The following is a 26,803-nucleotide window of genomic DNA, read 5'->3' as shown; positions in this document are numbered from 1 at the left end:
GTGACCTTGACCTTGAAGATAGGAATCTAGGTGTTGCGCACAATACGCTTTCTTTTTATTGTGAACATTTGTGCTAAGTAATTTCAAAATTCCTTGATGGATAAGAAAGTAATGAACTGGATTTTTTTTATGTTTTGTTAACGTTTTGTTAAGTTCATATGCCCATTCAAGTTCAAATTGTCAGTTAACATGTAAAGATAAAAAATATTGACATTTTGCCATAATTTGTTCAATAATATATTAAACACCGAAAATGATAATAAATAACAAAACACGTTACTTCCGGAAATTACTATAAATATCGTGCAAATGTATCGGTTTAAAAATATGTGACAATTGTTTACATAATCTAGCTAGTATATATACTGTATCATAAACAATTTTCTATATCAATTATTGGTCACTTACAATAATATTTGCAAAACGTTTGAAATAAAATATATTACACTTTGATCTCATTTTGACAGCTGAAGAATACTGTCACATTATGTCACTTTAGACGTAACAGGTATACATTAAAACACTTATGTCTAAACTATAAATAGAAATTTGCAGACAATGAGGATAATGTATTGTAATATTGATGTAATCCGTTTAATGTCTTTTTTAGAAAACAAATAGTTGTTTGGAGAAAATTATTTTGATCTTCTTTCGCAACAGGCTCCAAAAAATAAAATGAATTGGATAATAGATAATTATCATTCTGTATTTAGTAATTAAACAGTTGTTTTCATTACTTAACATTATAAACATTTCTCCATATATTTAAAATTCAGAAATAACCTATGAGAAAAGGCAGGTGTACTTCGGCCGAGTACCTTTATAAAAGATACTTCTAAATCTTGCGTCATTGATTAGCGTTTTTTACAAAGAAATGTTAGTTTGTAAAAAACATTCCCTTAAGGAAAGATGTTCAATAAATGTAAATTCGTAAGAATAATTATCTTAAAATCAGTAAATATTACCTACAATAACTAAGATAATGGCAATAGAACTGTGTCCATGTTCGCATTTGATTAGAACCTAGACAGTCTTTAAGTACATTTTAAATTATATTATATATATTATTATACTTATATATTTTTTAGTTGTGACCAAGATTTTTGAATGTTTGGCCTTTTGTACCTGAAAAGGATGATTGACAAGATAAATGGTCAAAACAGATCAATTTAGATTAACAAAAAAGTAATACTCAATGACTTAAGCCTGACATGCTCCGTGGGAATAATTGTTACTGTGCTTTTTATGACAAAGTATTTTCATGTATAAATACAAAACTATGTTATCTAAAATCTAATCCTACATGATTTCGGAATAAGTGGCGAGAGACAAATGATAATAAGAATCAATATCTAAGTTTATTTGTCAGGGAGAAATTTCGGTTTACCCGCGGATCAAATCAGCGACTCTTAATCACTACTAGTAATCCCGCGCCCTAAAGAGCTCTACTAAGAAAAACAGACAGACTTTATTAAGATAAGAAAAGCTTTATTGGCAGTACTGAGCACTAATGTGTTGCAGGAAACGTAATAAATCTTATGCGTTGTCTTCATTATCATATCATTAAAGCACTTTGTTAATTTACTTATTAATACCAAATAATACATTCCTACTAAAGAGGTGCAATTTGTACAGCCGGTTCCGGTTGCTGAATACAAGTTCAGCAATGTCCAAAACTTCTCGACATACCGACACAAAACCTATGTTGTATGATGCATGGGGTGCTGCAAATTATCATACAGGTACAATCGGAATAAATAACAGAAAATGCTTTGTCAGTGGGTATTTATTGTAATGGCATTAAACCGAATGCATGTATACGTTGCATTGTTAAATTAATAATGTTTAATTCTTTTGCCACAACTTGCGACAAGTATCAAAATCCTAGCAGATTAATCCCTTATCTTGTTTTTTGTTGTTGTTTCATTATCTCATAGTAGTGGCTTAGCTTTATCACTTAATTTTGAGTATCTTCTTTTTCTCCAAACTGTCACATTATTTTTTGTTTTGCATGTTCTAGAAATCATTAGTTTCTGGACTATTTTATTGTTTACAGAACAAATTAGAAAAGAAAATAACAAAGAATGGCAACAACATGTTCTTGTAGTACGATTTCTTAAAATACAAAACTCTTTGGTACATTGTATCATAGTTTGGAGACCTTTCTGTTGAAAATGTGTCAGGGTTAAATCGTATACATATACATGCACAGTGCGTTAACTGGAGTGCGGGTATTAGTTACCCGCACTCAAGAGCATGCCCATTGATTGGCTCATTTTTGCTGGGGTTTACATACTGTGACGGCAGAGAAAGGGAAAGCGACATATATGTCATATTCAGATGTTCGTTCATTCGTTCATTTTTGCCGGGGTTTCATATTGTGACAACAGGGAACGTGCTTTTATGTTTGACTATGATACAAAAGAGAAAGAACACCAAAACACTCGGCAATCTGATTAATACTCGGGGGCTGCGCCCCCTCGTACAAATCAGATAGCCTCGTGTTTCGGTGCTCTTTCTATTGCTTAAATGCACACACAATAGAATTTTGTTACCCTTATTATTTGCAAAACAAATAACATTCAATTAAAAATGACCATGTAAGCAGAACTGTATTGTAGAATAAGATATAACCTTAAAATATTTTTTATAAGTTATAATCATTTACAAATTTAATTTTATAGTTTGATGAAATCGATTGACTACAATAGATAGCTATATACAAAATTTAAAACATTAATTACATGAAAAAATCGTTTTGTTTTTGATATACACAAAGCTAAATTTTCTACGTACATACATACTTACATACAAACATTTTTATCAAACACTTTATGTAATAACATAAGAAACTAAACAACAATGACTGACTGATTTGATTATGAACAAAAAATAATTTATCAACACACTAAAACGATAACAGTCACATTTGTATTCCTTATAATTAAACATGTTTTAAACTAAAATTGGAATATTTATACATTAAATGGATGTATAATCGTTATTCCATGCTTACCAAAGATTCAAACATGCCATGTTTACATGTATTTTTTATTCCCAAGGCAAGGAATGTAAACATACAAATTGAATGTAGTTCACAGACACAGCTGTACAAACAGTTTGCTAACTAAAATGTATATGCTCACTCCACAGTAGACAGAAATGGTTTTTAATAAGATAATGTGTGCGATAATGTTATAAACTGAATACATGTAAAAATAGTATATCCCAGTGCTTTTGAATATGCTGCAGGAACAGTATTAAACTGATACTTAACATCTATTTTCCTTGAGCAACGCCTTTACACAAAATAGCTCCTCCTTCTTCCAACAACAATACAGGCCAAACAACAAAATCTATTTTCTTTCCAGCTTTTGTATATTGTTTATATCTGCTAGTATCAAAGTTGGATCCTGGCTTGGCGCACGTATCAATAACAATAGGTGGAGTTTGTACGTGCATTAACCAACACAGCTCTATACAACGGGTCGTATAACTTCGCAACTTTTTCGGACCAAACCAGCCCTTATGTACCGATTCTATTTGCTATGAAAATATAAAGTAAAATTATACTTTTAATTTGAATTTATACTTTTAATAAATTTGTCATGTATTTAATCATAAATTTAATTTGTATCATTATTTTTTCTTTCATAGTTTATGTGTTGAAGAACATTTGTTTTCGTAAAGTATTGTATTATGGCAGAAAAACAATATTTAAAATTAAATAAGAATAAAGATCAACAAGGCAAGGCAACGTTCACAGAAAACATCCTCGGCACAATTCAGTCACAGGCTATTTTGCAACATGTTTACATGCATTTATTTGACTGTATTATACAAATCGTGATAATCTTATTATGTGACATAACATTTGCTTTAGAACACACATACCGATATTACATTAACAACAGATATATCTGCAGTCTGCTTGCGAAGTTCTGATAAAGCCTTTGACGGAACCGCTGAGAAGGAGACAGGGTTTTCCGTTTTTCCCTTTTTCTGGAAAAGAGATATCCAAATTCGTATGTAACTAAAACGTAATAATTAGGTTATAACGTTGAAAATCATATATGTTCTCCAAAAATAACTATATACAAAATGCATTGTATAGCAAACACATACAGGCTTTAACGTATTGACTTATAAATGTTTGTTCGTTAAAGAAACGTACATTGAATATTTGGTACACGTTTTGCTAAATACATGTGTCATAACGTGACAATAAAACATACTTTATATCTAACTGTAATATCTTATTATTGTTTATATGAATACATTTATTCGTAAAAAAAACGAAAAGTTAAACAAGGACATCGATGGTGGTTACCAAAAAGAGCACATGAGAGATGGAAGGATGTGCAAGTGAGAAAGGTGTAGAGTGGATGAGTAGCTGATAGTTCATGTCTGGTTCTTCCAGAATGTGTAGGCGAGGCACAAGTATTCCAACATTCAGACATAAGGTCGGTATAATGCCGCTTAATGTAATTTTAAAATTAGAGTAGAGAAATTATCATAATTAAATGCCTAATGTAATGAAAATTGATGTTTTGCTCTTAACTGGTAAAATGTTATAAATATAGTATTTCAAACAAAGCGTTAAAGAATTCATTAAAGGAGCGCTCTTTACTGCAGGCACTAAACAAATACAGAAAATAAGAATCCCGAAAGAAAGCCCAAAATGTTTAAATTGAAAATATTGCAGGCTCGGTTTGATTGAGCCTGTTCATGGACGGTATTGTCAAGTGAAAACTACAAAGAAAATTATCGGATAGACAGAGAGACAAACACAAATATCCCTACTGAGGATCATAGTGCACGTTATGTTTTACCGTAAGAGAGCCTTATAAACAAAACAAATGATTTCCAAACAAAGAAACCATTGATTTAAATGTAGAATAACCTCTTTTGCCCCGGCTTTCAAGTTATATTTAAATACCCAACTGCCTTTTATATTGTGTGAAAATTATTTATCACGGGAAACTTGTATAGATACCAATACCGGAACAAGAATTATTTATTACCTGTTCTGATGCTTGTCCAACTTCTATATTATTTGCAGGATAACACACAGCATTCTTCAAATTCCGTTGATGATTCATAGATATTTTTCCACAAATTTCATAACAATCCTATTAAGAAAGTAATAGATAACAAAATGCATTTTCAATTTAGTATACCAGGTTATCAAAGCAATGTTATTAGATAGGTCGAAAAAATAAAGATATATTAATTTGACGCAATATATCCGCCGTGGAAACATCCTTTTACTTAGTTGTTTCTACCTTTATACATCAACAACAATTTAATTTAAAATGTTATTTGGGTTTTATTGACACTGTTAACAATATACATATTATAAGTAACCAATTGCTTACCCCTCATTTATTAGTGCAATTTAAGATTTGGATTATTGTTTATACATGTATATATTTCAGGTTAAATTTAAAGGTACATCATGCCTTAGAAACAGTTAAATATTTTCTTCTTTTATAGTGTTTAAAAAATTGTTGAGGAGAAATTTAGATGCTTGTTTCCTGAAGAGAGTAGTAAAAAATGTGAAATAATTTGTCATAAAAGTAGCAAAATATTAACAGAGTAGTAATTTATTTTCATACAAAATACCAATTCATTTTAACTGTACTGATGACCAAATAAGCAACAGATAAAAAAAGATGGTTCAGGTAATAGGTCAATGAGTAACTTTTTGATATGTTAACAGTACACCAAAATTAAAAAGCTTTTGAGAAATAAAAAGTAAATAAAGGCATTTCTGAGGCATACTGGGCCTTTAATACGCCTCTTACTACAATAATCTTCAACAAAAAATCTGTGTTTTCTTGATCTTTATCTTTCAATATCTCGTATGCCTCTGTCCAAGGGTCGTCATGCAACTCTGAAAACTGTTCGGCAATTTTTGTTGGACGATTTGGATCACCAAGATCTGCAATATATGGGTTGTTGTCCGTCAGACGTGCTCCAGCGACCTTTGATAATCTAAATTTGGTTACAAATTAAATAACAGATTTTAAATTGTTAAAATGAAAAAAATTAGATCAAAAAGAATGTTACACATTTTACTTAAAATAAAAAGTGTACATTAACAATATTGCTTTGAAATCATAACATTGTTATCTGATAAAATCCCGTTTTGACATAATAATTCCTAAAATATAATACGTATTTACATTTGAATTGCAAAAGAAAGTACAGCTAAGCTTTGGCTAAGTATAAACATTATCTCAAGAAACGTTATCATAATGCAAATGCAATGTCGACGTAAAAAGGACTGTAATACTTTTAACAATTGTAAGACGTTTTGTAAATTTTGTTATTTTTTTTCTTTCGTTTTGCTATGAAATCATTCTTGTTAGTGACTATAAATATTTTGATTATGTCATGGACTACTTAATGTTTCAAAAATCTACTTAATGCTGTGAAATGAAATATCGTGTTGCCTACGTTAAGAAATGAGCTTGCTATTCTCACAGTTCTGTACAGATACTAGAATGTTATCGCTAGTTACGTTTTTTTGACATGCTCTGAATAGTCACGATTGTAATCATTCTCATACTTACTATGAAAATGTTAATTCTATGAAGTCAAACCAATATCAGAAGTATAACCTACATACACAGTTAATAACTTGTATATAAATGTTTATATATTTCTTTACTCTCTATGTTTTTTTTCTACATTTACAGTATTATACTTTATCTCCTTTGATGTACCTTAATTATAAATATCTTTATCATACCTATTATATGCACTGTCTTTATCCTCCCTTAATTGTTCATTTTCAACAAGCAAATTTATCATCTTGTCCTGTAAATTATCATAATCTTCTCTTCTGACATATCTTATCTGAAAACTTAAACCAAATTAGACTTTTTAATTTATGTAAAATGAACTGAAATTATTTTAATTTTTACTAAGGTTTGCAGCCTAAATTGTACAGATTTGATTTAGCATTATGTGGAGAAATAATTTTTTTTCATAATTATAAAAGCATAGGATAAAGTGTACCTTTAAGTATAATCTATATAATCTTTTTTACATGTTCAAAACTGAATTAAGGCATTTTATTGATGCATAAAAATATACATGTGTATCTACTTTTTTCATTTTCTGGGAACAAAATTTAATGTGTCTTAAGAATTACGTATGTGTTGTTGTATTTTCATCTCTTTTTGAAATGGTGTTTAAATAAATGTAGACTATAAATACTCAACATAAAAGTATTCTGATTGAGCGATGTCTATTTCTATCAGTTTACTCAAATATTTTACTTCTAACATACGAGGAGCGTAAAATACCAATGCGCTTAATTTAACGCTGATTATAACTGTTTCAACTTTCAAACGAATAGGAATTTAGTAAGACGCTATCAAATATAGCATTTTTAATTACCTTTCCTTGTTTTCCTTCGTGCAAGCACATATACGACCAATTAGTGCTACATGGTTCTGAAACCATTCTGGTACCTTTTTACGTTGTGAATCCACATTTTTGCGTGGTTCTAGAAACAGGTAGGGTGTGTTTAAGAGTTCAGAGTATGACACAGCAAGAGAATGAGTGGACTCATCAACCACTCTCCGCATTTCGTTAAATATTTCCTTCCGTCTGAAATATAAAAAGGTAGATAAGGTTATATCAAAATTTTATTTATATATGTGTTTTATATCTATTGTTATATTAATTAATGTATTTTATGATGAAGATTTAATTAAGAAGAGACATATTTGACATGGGAATACAAATTTATTAAGCTAAATGTTCTAACCTTATACATTAAGTAATGTTGATTAGACCTATGATCGTTTCGGTGACATTTGAATGTCGTCTTGATGATGTAATTAGTGTTCTATGTCACTAAGTCTCTTTTGTTTCGATCAAATTTGATAAAGCTGAAACTTGTGATACGGGATGCAGCCTTTGTTGTAATACTACTGTCATACTACAGCTTATGATTAAGTTATGAAGGATATGCTTAATTAAGAATTATACAATTCAATGCATTCTTGGTAGAAATATATTTACATAGTACTCAATCTCCATCTTTTGAATAAAGACATGCGTGTGTCCTTTTTTGTCTCAATTTCTTTCAATCATGGAATTTATATTTGAATAATTCACGTCTAAGGATTAAAGTCATACATTGTGTCCGTTTAGAATATAGTTTATGAATGTTAAAACTACACTTACTTTTCTACTATTTTTTTAATCGCTTTGCATCTGTTTGAAACTGAATCGGATTTTCTATCGATGTTCAAATCCACTTCAAGCATTGTAACAATCTCGATAAATGCGTTGGTTTCATTTTTGCAGCTAGAATAGGTGTCAAAACATGCATATATACACAATGAAGAAAGCTAGATCACATTTCCCTTTTTCTTTACCGTCGTGTATTTAATGAACGGTCAAGAATAAAATTATTATTATTATTTACCTGAAATATAATAAATGATTACTTTGAAAAAGCTAAAATTTGAAATAGGTAAATCATTTGTTTTAAATTTAATATCGCAGTGAATAATAGGAAGTATCATCTTTTCATTTTCATTTCATATTTCATAAATAGATATTTATTTAAACAGAAACAGGAGATGTTTGCGAAACATTATGCCCCCACCGGAAGGAAACATTATAGGCAGTATACATGGAAATGAAATTTACCTTTTGAACTTAAAGCAGCGTGCCTCCAGATGAGCGAAAATATTTCGATAAATGTACTAAGAGTTTTGGAAAAGTAGAAAGATTCTAGATTCGAGTAATACTTTTCATGTTATTTGCGATTAGTGGTTATTTTTCTATTAATGTGTAGCTATATGTCTCCTGAGAAACTAACGCAGTCAGTGCAATTTTCGCATATTTTGACCTATTTTTGTAATGAATATGTATTGCAAATGCCATTGATAATGTGCAAATTGCTTCCTTTTGGTTAATGTACAATATTATACTTTTAATTACATTTTTCAAATTTTCATGAAAATAAGCATTAATCTGGAGGCGTGCTGCTTTAAAATCTACTGGTACTATCTGAGATGCATCAACTTATCAAGTATGACGTGTCTAGGCTTACGTTTTTGAATAATAGGTTTGACAAACGTTGGTTGGCAAATAGACCATTAGACAGGGTTTACTGTACTTCTTAATTATGAATTATTATCAACCAACCTTTTTTTTTCATTGTATTCTTTATTTAATTCAATCAGATGACCTCAGTAGATGCAGAGTGATATAATAGTGGTCCAAGTAATATGTTGGATGTGCATTACAGGCATTATATGTGTTTCGCAAGTCTAATGATAATATACATAAGCCCTGGATATTCGTCCTAAAGGAATTTTATATTGGTAACGTAATATTTTCCCATAATATCTGATAGCTGAGCATTTTAGGTCCAATGGCAACCACTTTATAATATCCATGAAATGTTGCGAGGAAAATGAACGAAAACTGAAAATAATTGGAATTTTTCAAGCCCAGGGGGAGAATGGGGGTGGGGGGGGGTGGGGTTGTGGCATAACTCTGTCAAACCTTGCTCGATCATACCCAAAACAATATTTGATCTAGACATTTGTATAATTAATCTGTATACTAAGTCTCATTTCAGTATGAGTAACCTCTGCAAAGAAAATGAACGGTAACTGCAAATATTTGGAATTTTGCTAAGCCTAAAATTGCTAGATCGTACCCAAAAAAAAAGAACTTGATCTAGGTATTTTTATCATCAATATGTATACCAAATTTCATTTCAATATGTACGGAATCACTGTAACTTTACTCATTGCCAAAAAGATGGATCAGCTACTTGGCTCATGAGTTCGATTTTGGAAACTGAAAAAAAAAACCAACTTTTTTAAAGAATTATGGCGTTTTTGAGAAAATTATATTAAGAATTACCTGTTAGTATACGAAATTTATCTTAAAACATGAAGAGACTAAATTTCTCCAAAACAGTATTATTTTAAATGCTTCTTGTCACAAAATGTAAATACATGTATGTGTAACATATCAAATGAGAAAGAATGTTGTCAAATTAAAATGATACGCGCATTATGGACAAACATGAAGTAAACAAATAACCATGCTGCTTTTCCGATTTGTAATGAAACGGTTAAACAAGGTCGTGCATATATTTTGACGTGACTTCATATGCGTTATAAATTTTTAAAACAGATGGGACAAAAGCTAAATGTAAATTAAACACTACATTATAACAAGTTTCACATTACCCTCCTAACAGATAGTCGGGTGCATAACATGACACGATATATACACGGTTTCAAGGGAAAAAGATGTTGAACCTAGAGAAATGGAGAATTAGCGTAAGAACAGCTTTGGACAGCACTGTGTCAAGGAAAGCTGCAAAAGTTAAGATACTAAAGTGATAAAAGCGGAAAACAGTTTTGGTATAGGTACTTGCATCAGGAAGGTGTCTTTTCGTAAATGGTTTAAGTGAAAATGAAATGTAAATACTCCTCATATTTGCCGCTTTGTGTTTTTGATACGCCATCGTGAATTTACAGAATGTACAACAATTAAAAGCAATTACTTATCTTCTTTAAAGTTTAATTCTTGAATCGCGGATTAAATCGGAATACCGTTTTTACTATGTATCTTTTTAATTATTAGTACTTCAGATACTTATTCGAAGCATAACGGGAATGAACGAAGTGTTGCAATTGACATCTATACAAAAAACGTGAAGTAACTTATTAGTATATAACATTTATAACATTTCTATTATATTCTAAATAACCTTTCAAGTATTCTAAGCGTACTACTTTTATATGAATCAACAAGTGTATTGGGGTCGTCATTATTTGAATGATTTCCTCTATTTAGATCTTAATATATCATGATACCCTTTGCCTCTACTTTCGAAACGAGTCCTTCTATCGAAAAAATGTCAGATATATTGAGATCTGCTTCAAAAATCAACCTAACTATTGCATGCATAGATATTTGACTCTGTAACTGTTACTATATGTTTTAATAATAATTGACGTTCACTTGCTTTTCAGTTCTTTAGCATATGCCGTGTTAAAACCAACTTTCAATTAACATAATTAATATAAGGTAGTTTACCCCTAACGGGCATTATCAGGGACAGAAAAATTTACAACATTTGTATAACATTTATTAAATGATACCTGTATTCAAATTTGAACAAAATTTGCCTTACGGTAAAACCTTGATCATTACCCGGGTTCATTTTCAAAAACAAGGAAATTCTTAATTATCATTTTTATCATGCTTACGAAACAATTATACCTATTAATCATTGTTACTAAGCAAAATCTTATAACATTTATCTTACATTTCATTCAAGCTTCATAATTGTTTCTAGTCAAAATGTCTGAAATTATAAAGCTAAATAAAAATTACCTTACCCCACCTATCCAAAACACTCGTTAGATTATTTTCTGCTAAGTGTGCCTGATAAATATTCATCTCTAAAACTATTAAATTCAGGGCTGTTCTCAAAGTTTACATTTCTTGTAAGTATATTGGTAGCTCTTGTTAAATATGTATGTCTTTTGATCTTAAGAGACGTTCTAAATACCAAGCACCATATTTGTTATCATATCTATCCTTATTCAGCCAATACATACCTGTGACAAGTTTATCACTTAAATGTAACACCTTTTTCTAAAACTGATCCAATGTATTAAACATATTATGTTTTAAAAGAACAAATAACAAGGCAATTGCCGTATTAGAGTTTGACCCTCATGACAGTTATTCTAGCCTATACACTTCAACGTGGATCTAAGTCATTACGAGTATATCATCTCCTAAAGTGTAATATAAAAAAGTATCAAACTGATTGCCAAATGTGTACTCAAACAGACTAATAGTAACACAATTTCATTAAAAGTTTTCGTATTGAGTTGACAAATGTAATCCGAAAAACACAAACTATAAGGAACTAACTCTGGTAACACAAAATGAAATATTTCACAATTTCGCAAATTGAACATTTCATGTTAAAACATTATATTTTTCAAAAACTTATTTTCATAAATTCAAACTTTGTTAAAAATCAGTCACATACGACAATATTAAAAATAGTTTTGTTCTTGCATATCAGACAGAATTATCTACCGATTACACTGGTGCTAGAAAAATCAATCTTACACCCAGGTCGCTTGCTTTATATGAAGTCATTCCCGCGCGCCTTTTATAAATGAATTGCGTCCTTATAATGATGTCATTAGCCATTTTAAATGAAGTTGTAAATTCATATGCTTCTATAAGAAAAAAGAGTTACATAATAATTTAAGTTTACGTAATTTCTTTCTGAAATATGGTTAGTATTAATATGCAAGAAAATATAAAACACCGGCTTTAGTCACAGAGAGGAATATCTAGCTATCGGGGAACTGCTTAAAAGAAACTCAACAGAGCCTTGTTACCGCTGTAAACAGATACAGCTGTAAACATTTATATTTGGCCTAAATAGTCTTAATGCAAATTGAAGTAATTTATAAAATGTATTACTACCTACCGAACCTCAGATTAAGGTGCACAATTATCTAGTCCCGTATTCATTGGATCAAATTATTATGCCCCAAAGCTTGGTTTCAAAAATGAAAAACATTAAACATATTTCTAGAATTATAAAGTTAACAAAATGAATTTATAGCAACAATTGAATTTTATGTTAACAATGAATAAAAAACATTAATATACGAGGGGTTATCCAAAAATTCGTGGACTTTCTTTGTTGCGTAAAATATATTTGAGATATTAATTTGAAATTCTTACACTGCCTAGAAGAATTAATAACAAATTAACACAGAAAAATTCATGTGAGTAGCTTTTTACATTCCAACAATATTTAATTTTACATAAACACATGTCGGCGACAGCGGCGCACTCCAAAAAGTTATTGACGTCAACGTCATAATATTAACGTACAACTTGTGCTTCAACGTTACGCAGTCAATGACGGTTACTGCTTCTCAATGTTATGTCCATCAATAAATTTATTTTGCCACTTTAACACTAATGATTGTGAAATTTTCTTTTCTCTGTTCGTCTGCTGATTTTTATGAAATGTTTTTAAAGGTGTAAGCCCCAAATTACAACAAAAATTTATGATCGTTATATGATCTTGCGATTTTCTAATTACCGCGTGTCCGTCATTTTCCAGTTGTAAACAATAAAGGCGTCTGGCGTTTCTAGCGATATCAACAAAAATAAACGTAAAATGACGTCCATTATTTTAAAGAATTACTTAAATGACATCATAGAAGAAACATGCGATGTTCAGCGGGTTTTCTACGTTATTTTTTTAGTGTTTTTAGCAAAAATATACGATGACTTACTGTGTTTTTCTACCGTGCGCCGGGTGCCGTGTATGTGCTTATTTAAAAGCAACATGAAATCATTATTAATGGACACAACTGACTGTTTCTTTCAAAATGTGTTGATAATATTCTACAATGTATGCTGATAAAATTTCATTACAATACACGTTGCTGTTAAAAAGATATTTAATAAGTCCACGAATTTTTGGATAACCCCTCGTATGTATGAATGTGTTTGATTCTCATCATTTTGCTTTCTGCGTCGCCAACTTGCATCGTTTTGAGATCGATGTACTATTGCTTTGGCTGCTTAATACTTCTTCGAACGTATTAATTTCTAATACAATTGCCTTTGTCTCCGAAACACAACTGTAAGTGAAGCGGATATCATTGCAATGTGTTATGTAAGAAGGGACTACATCAACTATTTTTTCTATCGTTACGTAGAGAAGTTATTGACGCCGGCATTGTTTAATTAGAATACCACAATAATTAAAATTCAATGAATAAGATATTGAAATATTTAATTGCCGAGTTAAGAACCAAGAAATATATTTTAATAAAACGTTAAATTCCCTTTGTCAGTTTTTATTACAATAAAGCTGTTTAAGTTGACACAAATTCTCTGTTCAATAAAAAGGTACCTTTGTAGTATTTCAAGCGACCTCTTTAATATACCATTTGCTGTCTTAGAGTCGTCAGTATACGAATGTTTACTACAAGTTAACTCTAAATAAATTCTGTGAGCCTGATCCTCTACTTTGAATGCAAGGTCTTCTATCCTGCAAAAAGATAGACAAAATAACTAGTTTTGCTTTTCTTCTCACTCAATGCCGCAGCTTTGCAATTTATTGTTTAATTTTGTCTTTTTGTTGTTGTTTGTGTCCATTGTTTTCTCGTTTAGGGATCGTTCTGCAGATGTTTCTAAATAATAAAACTTTACCATTGTCATATGAAATGCTAAATTCAAATTAGGCCGCTGCTTTGTCTTGTGATGCTATTTTAGGGAATCAGCTTTTGGCTACCTTTGCTTCTATAACCATTGCGTAATTTCCAAGTCAAAAGATATAAAAGCCTTATAAAAGGGTAAATAGACAATCTGAGAACATTTTGTTCAAACAAAATGCGAACAAAAAATCAATCATGATAGCGTATATGACTTGAATCTGTTAAATAGATAAATTGTCACGTGAGATTTGTTTCCCATTTAAATAATTTTGACGTGGTAGTTTTAGCATCAGTAACAATAATGATATCTTAAAAGATACATGGAACGTTAATCATGTCTATCGGACTGTGTAAGCATGCAAAAACAAATCACCTATCAAAATCTTCTAGCTTTTCCTGTGTGTCGGTAGCATAGTTTACTATATCAACCAAAAGAGTTGCCACATCTTCGCCTGATATAACCTTGCCTGGATATATTCTTTCCCACAAATATTTAATCGCATGTTCTTGACTTTGTTTTTCTTTCCGTGCTTCTTCTTGTTTGTTCCTTTCACTGTTATATATTGAAAAACGTATTTTAGTCAAGTATTTAAACAGTGTCTTGTACAAATCATAAATCAAATTTTGCTGCTGAAGAACAGTTTATTTAATGCATCACTTTAAAGAATTTAGATAAAACTATTGTTTACAAAAAGTTATACGCCCCTGAATATAAAAACATATATAGAACAAAACGAAAATAAAGCATTATTTTTAGTAGTGGAATGATGACAGTTTATTGCAAGTCTCATTTCTGGAATTGCCACAATACTTTCCCGACAGTTTTACGACAATATAAAAGAAGAGAACAATCTATCATACAAGGAGGACAATAAATCGTATCATAGAACTTTAATTACATGCAAATGTTCATGAGACACATAATGGAAATCGGCATTAAAATAACAACATTGAAGCTGTTAATGCTACATTGAAAAGACTGAAACACACAAATTCGAAACATGATGAGCGACAACTGAATACTGTGGAAAAACAATATTGCTTCAGTGTGATTCGAGTCGATACATATTCAATGTTAGATGGTAATAGATTAATCATAGCTACAAAACGACTAATTACATTTTTCAATTATAAAATGTTTAAAAAACAAATTATCAATATTTTTTTTATTTAAATATGACTTGTACTGTTACTGTTTTATTTATTTATTATAATCTACCGATTATTAAAGTTTTTTTTCCAAGAATAATGAACGATACTTAGCAAGATCTACAAACTATTTCATTTGAAGTTTAATATCTGTCAGCAGTTTCACTAAATTCGACACACTGTCATGATCGTCATTGTCCGGCAATTTTTCCGTTTCAGTTGCTAACTGCCACAAAGTAATTACATGTTGCTTCAATGTTGATATTCCTTTATTTCTGTCTTCTTCGCTGTAAAAATAACTTAAAACTAGAGCTGCCCCTGGTCTGACAATGATACTTTTCAGACTAAGACATCAACCCAATTGCTGTGTGACAGCTGTACAAAGTTGCCCCGTACTTAATTTCAGTGTCATTATTTTTTTCTGGTCCTTCGGAATCATTGATCCCAACATTTTTAAGTGTTGAAAATGGAGTACCACTCAAGTCGGTGATAGGTGGCGTGAGGAATGCTGCACCTTTCCATTATGACTTATGAACAGACTCAATCAAACCGATTTTAACATTTTTATGTAATTTTGGTGTGATTTATCAAGGAATCACACTTTATTCAGAATTTCATACTTCACAACGGCATGTGTCAAGTGCTGTGTGAAAGCTATAAAACTTGCCACGTTCTTCACTTCAGTGTTGTTATATGTTTGATCCTTCAGAACCATTGAAACCAACACTGTTTAAATGTTAAAAATTGAATTCCGATCAAGTCGGTGCAAGGATGCATGTAGGGTGTTGCTCTTTTTTATTTTCCCTCATGTACAGACTAAATCATACCGAGTCTACAATTTTAATGTAATTTTGTTGTTATTTATGCTTCCGAGGGATCGCATATTTTTCCAGATTTTAATTTGTTTTAAATCGTTTTAAAATGAAATGATTCAAAATACCCATTGAATATAAACAGGGTACTTTTTGTTTCCCGTCTTTTCGAACAATAAGGGGATAAGAAATAAGCTCCGTCCGTCTATCTGTCAGAATTACTTGACACATATGTTAACTCACATACGAATACGTGCAAGTTAAAATTTGGAGATTGTCTGTTCGGGGTTATATTTTGAATAAGGTCCGTAACTTTTTTATCCATAAAGTGTAATATTTTCTATAAATATTCATCATAAAAAGACATGTCATGCCCAACATCCTGACCTCATAACGTCAAGGGGATGGTCAAACTTAGAATTCAAAATTAAAATTGTTTGTTATATGGTCTGCTTTGTGTCTGCTACTCATCACTTCCATTCATTACATAATTATGAAAAGAAATTGTGAAGTTATATAGATCACAACATTTAAAAAGGTGTCATGTGCAAGTCCGAGACCCCTACCAGCAAGCTCAAGTCCAGACTTACACGTCAAAGGTTGACATTGTCTGTAGTTTGCTTGTCCAGAAAATAACACCGCAAGTATAAGAAAGATTCAAATGAAACTTAGAATATAAACACACGGTAGTGTGTGAGTTTTCACTGCAAGGGAACCATAACATAATTGCCTCCGTATAATTATTTATTTTTAGTGAGAAAAGCTTAAGAAATGTGTTTTTCTGTTTTCGCCTGTAACATGCGTATAGAAATTGCACCTCATTTCTATTTTGTATTGCACTTGTGTTTGCAATGTGCAAAAAAACTACATCCATTTTGAGTTATAGGAAGAGAGAATTTACAAGATTACAAGTGCGGAAAATTGAGAAGGGAACAAGTTTACTCAAGTATAACCCCATCAAACTTAGGTTGCAAGTGAATACTGATTGATTAATAATTTAACACATGATAAATGTATTAAAAGAAAAATGCTGATCTGTAACATGAAACCTGTTATTTAATTATTTTGCACATTAATTCGTGTATAATTGGCTGTAAGCCATTTATTAATTCTTGATAATAATCAATAATAATAATGCAATAATAATCATGCAGCCAGTTTACTGAAAGAAAATAAAATGCTGATCTGTAACTTGAAACCTGTTATTTAAATATTTTTGCACATTAATTCGTGGATAATTGGTTGTAAGCCATTTCTTAATTCTTTATAAGATATGCAGCCAGTTTATTGAAAGAAAATAAAATGCTGATCTGTAACTTGAAACCTGTTATTTAATATTTTGCACATTAATTCGTGGATAATTGGTTGTAAGCCATATATTTATTCTTTATAAGATATGCAGCCAGTTTATTGAAAGAAGACTGATACAAAATATCATAAGAGATGAAAGCATCGCTATGCTAATTCAACTTACCTGTCTTTTATTTGTATCGTAACATCGATCGTTTTGCTGCTTAGCTGTTTTCTTGTATTTAGGATATCGTTAATTATTCGAGGATGTTCGGAACAATCATTAATAATAGAAGGCTCAATCTGATCATCATATTTTGCCACGTCATCGTTTAGAGCTTTTATCTCCATTTCCATTGTAGCTTGCAAATTTTTCAGCCTGATATATAGTACGTAGAAAAACAATGCGAACAAATTTAAATAAGCCTTGACAGAAAAATGCGCCAAATTCACAAAAAAAAAAGATAAAATAAAAAAAATACAAAGAATAATTATTCTTAAATAGCAAAATTTTTATTTGCCGACGCTATTTGACTCATAAATGTAATTTACATATACTATGCTCCAATAACTGATAAGTGAAATAACCACCTTTTGAGTACACTCAGAGAAGATAATTATATTACGTTTTAACTATACACACTGTAGATAAACACAGTATTAACCAAATTGTCATAGAAAGGCAGGTTTTTAGCACACCAGAACCGAATATTCATGGTAAGCTATTAGTATCAAAGGGGGATACTCCTTGATAAACAGGCTTAAAATTTTGACCATGGATGTTTTTTCTAATGCCATATTTAAGTTTGATTTCAGCTAACCTGATTTTGATTTTATTAAATTTGGACCACGGATGAAAATTCTGATGTCTATTCAATTTTTGATAAAATCTTATATATTTTGATATTTTTGATATCATTTACATACTTCCGTGTATATTAACATACATACTTATAATTCAGACTAAGGGTGTAAATTTAGATGTTGAATTGAATTTTGATATTTGCTCACCTACTTTTGATATTATTGACACCATTTTATCTTATTTCTTGTTGTTTTACATACAGACTTGAAATTTTGACCATTGGTGCAATTTCTGATGACAAATTGAATTTAGCAGCTGATCTACTTCTGATACTTTTGATACAACGTGACCTAAGAAATACTTTCTTGTGATGTGATGTACATACTTGAAATTTGGACCAGGGGTGTAATTTCTGATGATTTGATATCTGCTGGCCTACTTTTGATACTTTTCAAAACAAACAGTGTTGTGAATTATATTACTAGAGGGGCAAGTTAAAGTTGAGCTGAACTTGACGAAAAAGCTGGACTTGCCTTTCAGCAAGTTTATTTAAAAATAATTTCCAACACTGAAAACGGTGGTTTCTGATGAGCGACTCTTGTTGAAAGTAAGGATCAAATAAACGTGATGAGTAATAGGGCATGCAGCGTCACAAACATAGTTTGTGGATAATTAACAAATAAAAGACATATTCTGTGAGTTTCTTACTTTTTTATTTCTGGTGTTATTTTTTCTAGCATGTTCAGCAAATTTCCTTCGTCACTATTACGGCCTGTCTTATTGTTTTCAGAATCAAATGCCAACTTCCATAATTCATCAACATGCTGCTGAAGTTTGGCTTCTCTACCGCCCGACTCCCTTTAATAATTAAAAAATAAAATTGCAATGAAGACAAAGCAAACAAGGCAAATTTAGTGATTCATCTTAGTCTTATAAAACATAATTCCTGTTGCTTTTGAACGCAAAGCTTCCCCCCACGTATGTGTCTCTACACAAAATTTATTGAAAAGCTTATATTAAGACTTCTATCATTAAAATAAAGATATAAGGATTCAGCATAATGTAGAATTATCATACTTTCCGAACATGAACTGACCCTTGTATGCTTGTTTGGACATGCTCAGTATATGCTAGTATGTATCTAACATAACATGTTTAGGTTATTAAGTTTCTTTCAATTACATTACATAAAAAACGTGCAATATTAGATGGTGTCAGAATATTAACTTTTTAAAAGTAATCTCGACTAATGATACCAATTGACATATCTTTTCTCGAACAGAATTATTGCACATTGTTAATTAAAACAACAGCGAAATAATAAATTCATTTTGATTATTTTAGTGCCCAAAATACACTAAGAATGTACAAATTTACCTGAAGCTTATGAATAATTATAAAAATAAAGTTCAGTTTTTATCAGTCAACAGTGAAACAAAATACTAATATAAATAAATAATTAATAAACTACTAAAGAGTTTAAACCTTTTTTATTTTTATACATTTCTTTACAATCCAAAAACAGATTTTATTTTGTAATAAAAATCAAATAATAGTTTTAAAGTATTTTCTGACATAATTCTAAACAAATTCATTTAAAGTCACATTCGCTTTTGTTTTTAGTAAATATTTAATGCTGATCTAGTTTGTATTAGTTTCGTCTTTTTGCACTTAGGGGGCTAACATGCAACACAACTCCAAATTCCTTCTTTATTTCCTTCATTTAAACGGATTCCAGAAAAATAATATATATCATATGTTGAGGTTCGGATCGGAGTATCCGTCCTGAGGAAATCCACCCATCCGCAAACATATGTCAGATATTATGTCAGATATGTTTTTCTTGCATATTCTGCCATAATATTTCATATTAAAAATAGTTTACCTCAATATGATATATGTTCATGGAAATTAAAGTCATTTCATCCAAAACTATTTTCTAACAATAGCGTATGAACTTAAAACTTAAATAACAATAACAAAATGACGTCATCCTATGCACATATTTCCCTTATAAAACGACGGCATTTTAACGCGTTTCATTCTTAAAGTGCGCTAAAATGACGTTGTTGTTTGGCACGCGACTAATTTGGCACCCCTATGACAAATGAAATTTTCGGCATTGGTAAAACCTCACGGAAACGCCAGTCTGCTATGCAAGAAAAGGTCGTATTGTAACTCTTAAGCTTTACTGACACAAGCTTGCAACCAGGTAGAACCACCAACTTATTATAAGCTAACTGAAGAAAAAGAAACTGCATTCCAAAGTTCCTGTCCACATTATCACAGGCAGAGGATTTGAAGTCAGCTATCTTAACCAGCCACAAGGGTACAAACATATTGTACAATGTCAGTTTGAAAAGTCCTTAGGTCCGCATATGCAGAAATTTTGAAATTTCGGAAAATTATTCGTATTTCAAATTATGGATTAAAATGAAAGCCACAGACTGTCTATGGAAAATCAAATGGCATACATTGTTACAAAGTTGGAGTTTTATTACAGGCAATTTTTTTAGATCTTAGAGGACTAATGCTCAAAATCTTACATACTAAAAACAGGCCAATTTATTAAGTATAAATCAAGTAAACAAGACGTCTAAAAATACACATAACTCCCTAACATGATATCATTTATAAACTTAATAAATGTTATAGATGACTGCGTACCGTACAAGTATAAAGAAGCCTTGCATTTCAACAAGAAACGACGACAATTAAAAAAGAATTCCTCCAAACAACTTTTAGGAATGTATCATTTTCGTAGCATAAATAAATCAATTGTTTTCAAAGATTCATAATAAACATTTACCACAATCAGTTCTCAGTAGAACACATACGAGTCAAATTTCGATTACACGATTTTCTCGGTATGTCAAAGTAAAATGGAAGTCCAGATTTATTCCCCTATAAATTTCTTTATAAAACATAAACACGGGTCGAAATTTTAATGTTTCTTGAAGTTTTCTCATATTCTGTGTTGAATCGAGAAAATATTACCGTAAACATGTCGAAGTCCTTCGATTATTTTGATACCTTTGATCCCTTGTCCATTATTCATCACTGTTCTGAACGCGGAGATGACTTCAGATCAAATTGTGTAACGGATGGTAATTACCGGCTGTGTGTTGTAACAGCTTAGTAGGCTAGCACTTGTGTGATTACATGGTCTTCTTGTTTTTGTTATTTTACAAATTGCCATAGTTGTATTATGCGAACTTCCGTGACCCGGTGTCGCGTGATATTCGCCAAGGGTATATTTGATTTAAGCTTGTTAAGTTATCGCCCTTCCCTTTTGTTCCACCTTTTGTGTCTTGATTTTAAAGTTCAAAGGCTCAGATTTAGTAAGTTCCGTTGCTTTACCAAAGTTATACTGTTACGAATCGGTAACAAATACAAAGTGAAACGTTAACGTGTAAAGTGAAAAAGTGTACCATTCCATGTTATTAAACTTTAAATTTCAACAGAAGTGAGTAAGAGAGGTCGACGGGCAAATAAAAGATAAAAATAAAAGCTCTAAAATTAACTTTTATGTCATATCTTTAAAAATACGGTCGGTGGTCTCGTAAAACATTTTATTAAAATATGTTGCCTTTTTGTACAAGCAAAGTATCCAATATTCACAAGATACAAGTTTACAAGAATAAATTTTTTCTTGTCTAGAAGCTTGTGCACGAGACTGTTGTTTTAAACACGCAAATGAAACGATACGGCACCGCACAATTCTGTCGGAAAAATTCGTTGAAAGTACGAGAATAGATTATAAATGAGGGTTCAGAATTACAATCAAACAAATCAGTGAAATCAGTGAAAACTGTTAAAAATATGAAATACTCAAGGATGCATGGAAGGTTGGCAGACAAGGACGTTCACCAAGCCTAAAACGCAGATGATGCGGAAGCGCTTAAACCTACAGGATTGTTCCGTTAACATTGTGACCTGTCTATCCAAACGATCAATGACAATGAAAACATAAACTTATGCCATGTTCTCTGGATGGTCCTAGATAGAACGCAATGATAATACATAGAATCCGTAGACAAACAATCTGTTACCCTTGAAAAACAAAAGGCTTGACTAATTACAATGATGTATGCAAAGGCATAGGCTTGTAACCAAATGAACATGTAGTTTACATTTAAAAACCAGAAGCTATACATGTGGTATGTCCGCCAATGCCTTACAGAACCGTTTATTGATAAAATGAATTGAAATGTTGTATCCAAATGTTTACTTGACTGACTGAATTGATAAATTTATAGGTCTGTTTGGAGAAAACAAGCAATGGAGAGCTGATGGCATGATTAGACCTAAAAGCACGTAATGTCTGTATTTTCAAACCCTTTAACCAATGACAATTATAAAAGGCATAACAAACCAATTAACAGGTGCTTAAAACTTCCGTGTATTGAACGCGATGAAAGGATATTGATAAAACAATGACCGCCAAATCCTCAGTCTTGACGGCATTAAATAGAAACTTCGGTAGATACCGATATGTTCTCTTTCCAATGGGGATAAACAGTTCCAATGAGATATTTTTGTTCAAAATAATTGACGAATATTAAAAGGACGTGGTTGGTCTTATGTCATAAGTAGACGATCTTTATGCAATTGCACAAACATCGAAGAGCATGATGCAAACATGACACGCGTTTGGCCCGAGCAGTTGTAAAGTGTTTACTGTTTCTCCAAGACAAATGTTTAATCAGCTGTCAAAACCTTAAATTCTTTGGTCATTCACTGACATATGACAGTGTAAAGTATTGAAGAGGCCTCAGAAAGTAAATCAGAGTTAGAAACCCTCCCAAATCGGATAAACTATCCCGTTATTGTGTTAAGGACACATACCTAGCCAAACGATCAATGAAAATATGCCTCGAGACAAACACGGAATTATATTAAGCATTTCTGGAATATCGTATTTCTCCGCACAGCAATTAATGGGCAGACGTTAAAAATTCATTTTGTGTACAATAATTATTAACCAAAAATATGTCAAGAAAATTTCTGCAAGAAAACAAGGTTACACAAAGTGCCTCACTTAATGAAGTTGCATCTTGCAAGGCATAACTAGAACTTGATATAAGTTTCTATTTATTTTACTACATTAACAAATAAACAATTTAAAACATATTTTTCAGTTTTCGTAGCAATTGCATACAAAATCATGGTATTGCCAAATTTGTACGATGTCATTAAAACCTTACGAGATTGCTATCAGTCAATTAATATTTGATATACAGCATACACATATAGTCCCATACCTTGGAATTCGATTTCAGGTCTGCCGCTCAACCATTTCCTGTTAAATTTTCGATTTTAATGGTCAATGGTAGGAAATTTTCGTAACATTTTTTCTACTTATCACAGTATCTTGATATTTGGTATACAGATAACACGTAGTCCAATACCGTAGGATTCAATTTCTGGTCTGTCAGTCATTCACTCCCTGTTTACCATCTTAGTTAATTTTTGAGCCTAATGATTTTTGGTATACAAATGCAACACGGTCTTTTTTGTCCTTGAGCCATTTTTTTATATTATTATCAAAACTTTATATAGAACAGTACATAAAAGAATTATACAAAGCATAAATGTCATGAAATCATTCCAAAAACAATTGAACAATTTGAATTAAACAAAAACTTAATAAATTTTAAACGGTATTTGCAGTCACATTTTTCTGTTTTTAATCAATACCCGACGTGGCCATTGGTCATGTTAATAAATCGCAACTACGTCTATTCATGAATATATTAAGAAAACGGTTATTTGTAAATTTAAAGTACGTGATAGAAACACAAGTATGTAAATAATAAAATAATTGATAATTATACAATATTCATTTGAATTCTACAATACTCTTTAAACTTTGCAAAGGTCATACTATAACAATATGGCGGTATATTAAACAATATGAAAAAACATTTTATAGAAAAATTTACCTCTTTGATGCTTCCTTTGCAACTTCTTTTTTCTTTTGATTCAGCATATGTCTTGCATCAAGTATGTCTTTCACTAATTTTGGATGGTTCCCTTGGACATAATCAAGTGCAGGTTCATCCGTATCCCAAAAATGAGAAATTTCATTCTTAAGAGATGATATTTCTGTTTTCAATATTTTCTGAATGTCATTCAGCCTAGGAAAAAAATATACAAATGCATATAAATTTATGCGATTAAAACGTTTTATAATATAAAAAAGAAATGGACATGTCATATCGCAGAGCGTATCATTAAGTCTTTTCATAAGACGGGTGAAATCTTGTAGGGTTGTTGATATCTAATAGAAGAATTACGTGCTAAGGATTCATACAACCATCATTTCTGTGTAGCCATTTGAAACAAGAAAGGTAACCCGCCTGTTGGGCGTCATTGCTTGAGGTCAAATCAAGCGAACGTACACTCATCTCTTTACCACCGTTCAATTGGTAGGATAAGACATTTAACATTTGAGCTTAAATATTGTTACAGACGAATTGTGGTTGAGGATTTTGATCCTCGTATATAGCTGCACGCTTTATTTTTTTCAATATAATAACAATATTGTTAACTTTCTGTAACAAAAATTCTGAAGAAACAAACGCTTTATCGAAAATATTCCAAAGGTCCTAGAAAATGTTTATAGACAAAAACGACACCTACCATTTACCTGTATCATGAATGTTTTTTACTTTCATGCAAATATCTTCCAAACAAGACTTTATTTGTTTCTCGTCATGACTTCCTCCTAGCTTTTGAAATTCTAGAGCGTCAAATTGTTTTGCGTCTATTTGCACTTTTAACTTCTCTAGGCATGTAGTGACTTTTTTCATTCTAAGATATAGACGAGAATAGACTAAATTTGTGCAAAACTTTTACCAACATAAAATTTATCATCTCATATATTGATAAGAAAAGACTCAACATACTGAATTTGCTTATTAATTGAATATATAAGATATATTAAGGGCTGAACGTTACTTATCTTCGAATAAAAGCAGCATGCCTCCAGATTTATGCTTAAGTTAATGAAATTTACAAAGAAATTAATTACACATTGCAAACAACACTTACAGGCAAGGTAGATAACAAGAAAGCGGTCAAAATATGCCAAAAAAGAAAGTATTGTATAAGTAATGCAGTATCAATGTGGTGACAAATACAGCAAAATCAGTCATTAATTGAACAAAACATGCAAACCATCTCTTGAATCCTTTTAATTTTCATGAAGTCATAGTATATTTTTTCAAGTTTAATTATTTTGAAAACGTTTAGATCATCTGGAGGCATGCAGTTTTAACTATCTTTATGAAATGTTGAAATGTTTGGTAATCTTTGTAAGTTTCACATTTAAATTTTGAAAAAAAAAAGCCGGAAACCCCCACTTTAAAAAACTTGTATCAAAAGTGTGCTTGACATTAACAAGCAATCAACAATATAATAATGAGCTCATACGCCCCCTTTTTGATGTTAATAAGTAGTTATTAAACTATTTTATATGTAGTTGATGGAAGTTTAAGAATTTTGTAGACTGTTGTCATTGTTTTGCTGGGTTACTGTAAGTAATCCAGGTTTTTGTTGTTTTCTTTAAAACATTACATAAATTACTTATCGAAAATACATCAGAATTAAATATATCAGAATTTCCTTCTAGTGTAATGTTTTAAATAATTTTCATTTTAATAATTATAGAACTCTCATAATTACTTGCTGGGAGGTAATCATGTATTTTTTGAGACATAATTTTCAAATTTCAGGAACAATAAACAATGAAACAAATTTGTTCCGATTATTCTAATATCCTTTGTATTGAATAATGCATACCCAACCTATTATTATTAATTGCATTGTTAACAACAGATACCGATCTTTTAGTTTCTGTGATATTTTCAGACCATTAATAACTATAACTATGCAAAGCAAGTGTATGTCGCCAATGACTTATTTTTAACGGTTGTTTTATACCATGTTACTTATTAGTAAATAAAGCAAAATTGTCGTCAATATGTAAAACAATTATTATCAATTATTATCAAACTATACCTCTGCGATTATACTATGAAATCAATTAATTATATCACAAAAGGCAAAATTCTCTATATTGATATGAGGTAGTTATACGAATAAAATATGCATACAGTTGATATTAAGTTAGGAAAGCAAACTTTAATATAAAAATTCTGTTTACAGAGCTACTAGAAATATATTGGTAAGTAGGAAGAATTACCTTGCTTTAGCTTCACGTTGTACATTCTCTGTGACATTTTGTACGAGTTTAAATTTGGATTTGCCTTTTACGCTACTCATGCCTCTGAAATATACAGCTGACATGTGAAATAACAAGAATGAACCATAAAGGCAACACATCATTTCATAGTATTTCCTTTACAAGAATCAACTCATTAATGTGTAAATTATTTTGTACGCAATGAATTCACAAGCTGATAAAATATGTGTGTTAAGATATATTCAGGAAATTAAAGTTAAGTGTAATA

At 30.9% G+C, this 26,803-nt stretch overlaps 1 protein-coding gene across 1 annotated transcript; it reads right to left on the bottom strand.

Annotated features, from left to right (window-relative positions):
• Positions 1–1,154: 1,154 nt before the first annotated feature.
• On the bottom strand, positions 1,155–26,615 carry LOC132728251 (uncharacterized). The gene is made up of 15 exons (XM_060713858.1): positions 26,536–26,615; positions 24,972–25,142; positions 24,272–24,466; positions 19,035–19,184; positions 17,706–17,900; positions 15,548–15,706; positions 14,644–14,823; positions 13,967–14,104; positions 8,206–8,328; positions 7,411–7,623; positions 6,758–6,871; positions 5,808–5,997; positions 5,025–5,132; positions 3,895–4,002; positions 1,155–3,546 (listed from the first exon to the last, which is right to left on the bottom strand). The coding sequence occupies exons 1-15, from the start codon at positions 26,613–26,615 to the stop codon at positions 3,280–3,282; spliced, it is 2,391 nt and encodes a 796-aa protein (XP_060569841.1). The 3' UTR covers positions 1,155–3,279.
• Between the last annotated feature and the right edge of the window lie 188 nt (positions 26,616–26,803).

This window comes from Ruditapes philippinarum, unplaced genomic scaffold (assembly GCF_026571515.1).
Source record: "Ruditapes philippinarum isolate M1 unplaced genomic scaffold, ASM2657151v2 ctg2552_1_1_1_1, whole genome shotgun sequence".
Classification (NCBI taxonomy): Eukaryota; Metazoa; Mollusca; class Bivalvia; order Venerida; family Veneridae; genus Ruditapes; species Ruditapes philippinarum.
Note: the sequence above shows the minus strand (reverse complement) of the source record. Positions and strands in the feature narration are given on the sequence as shown.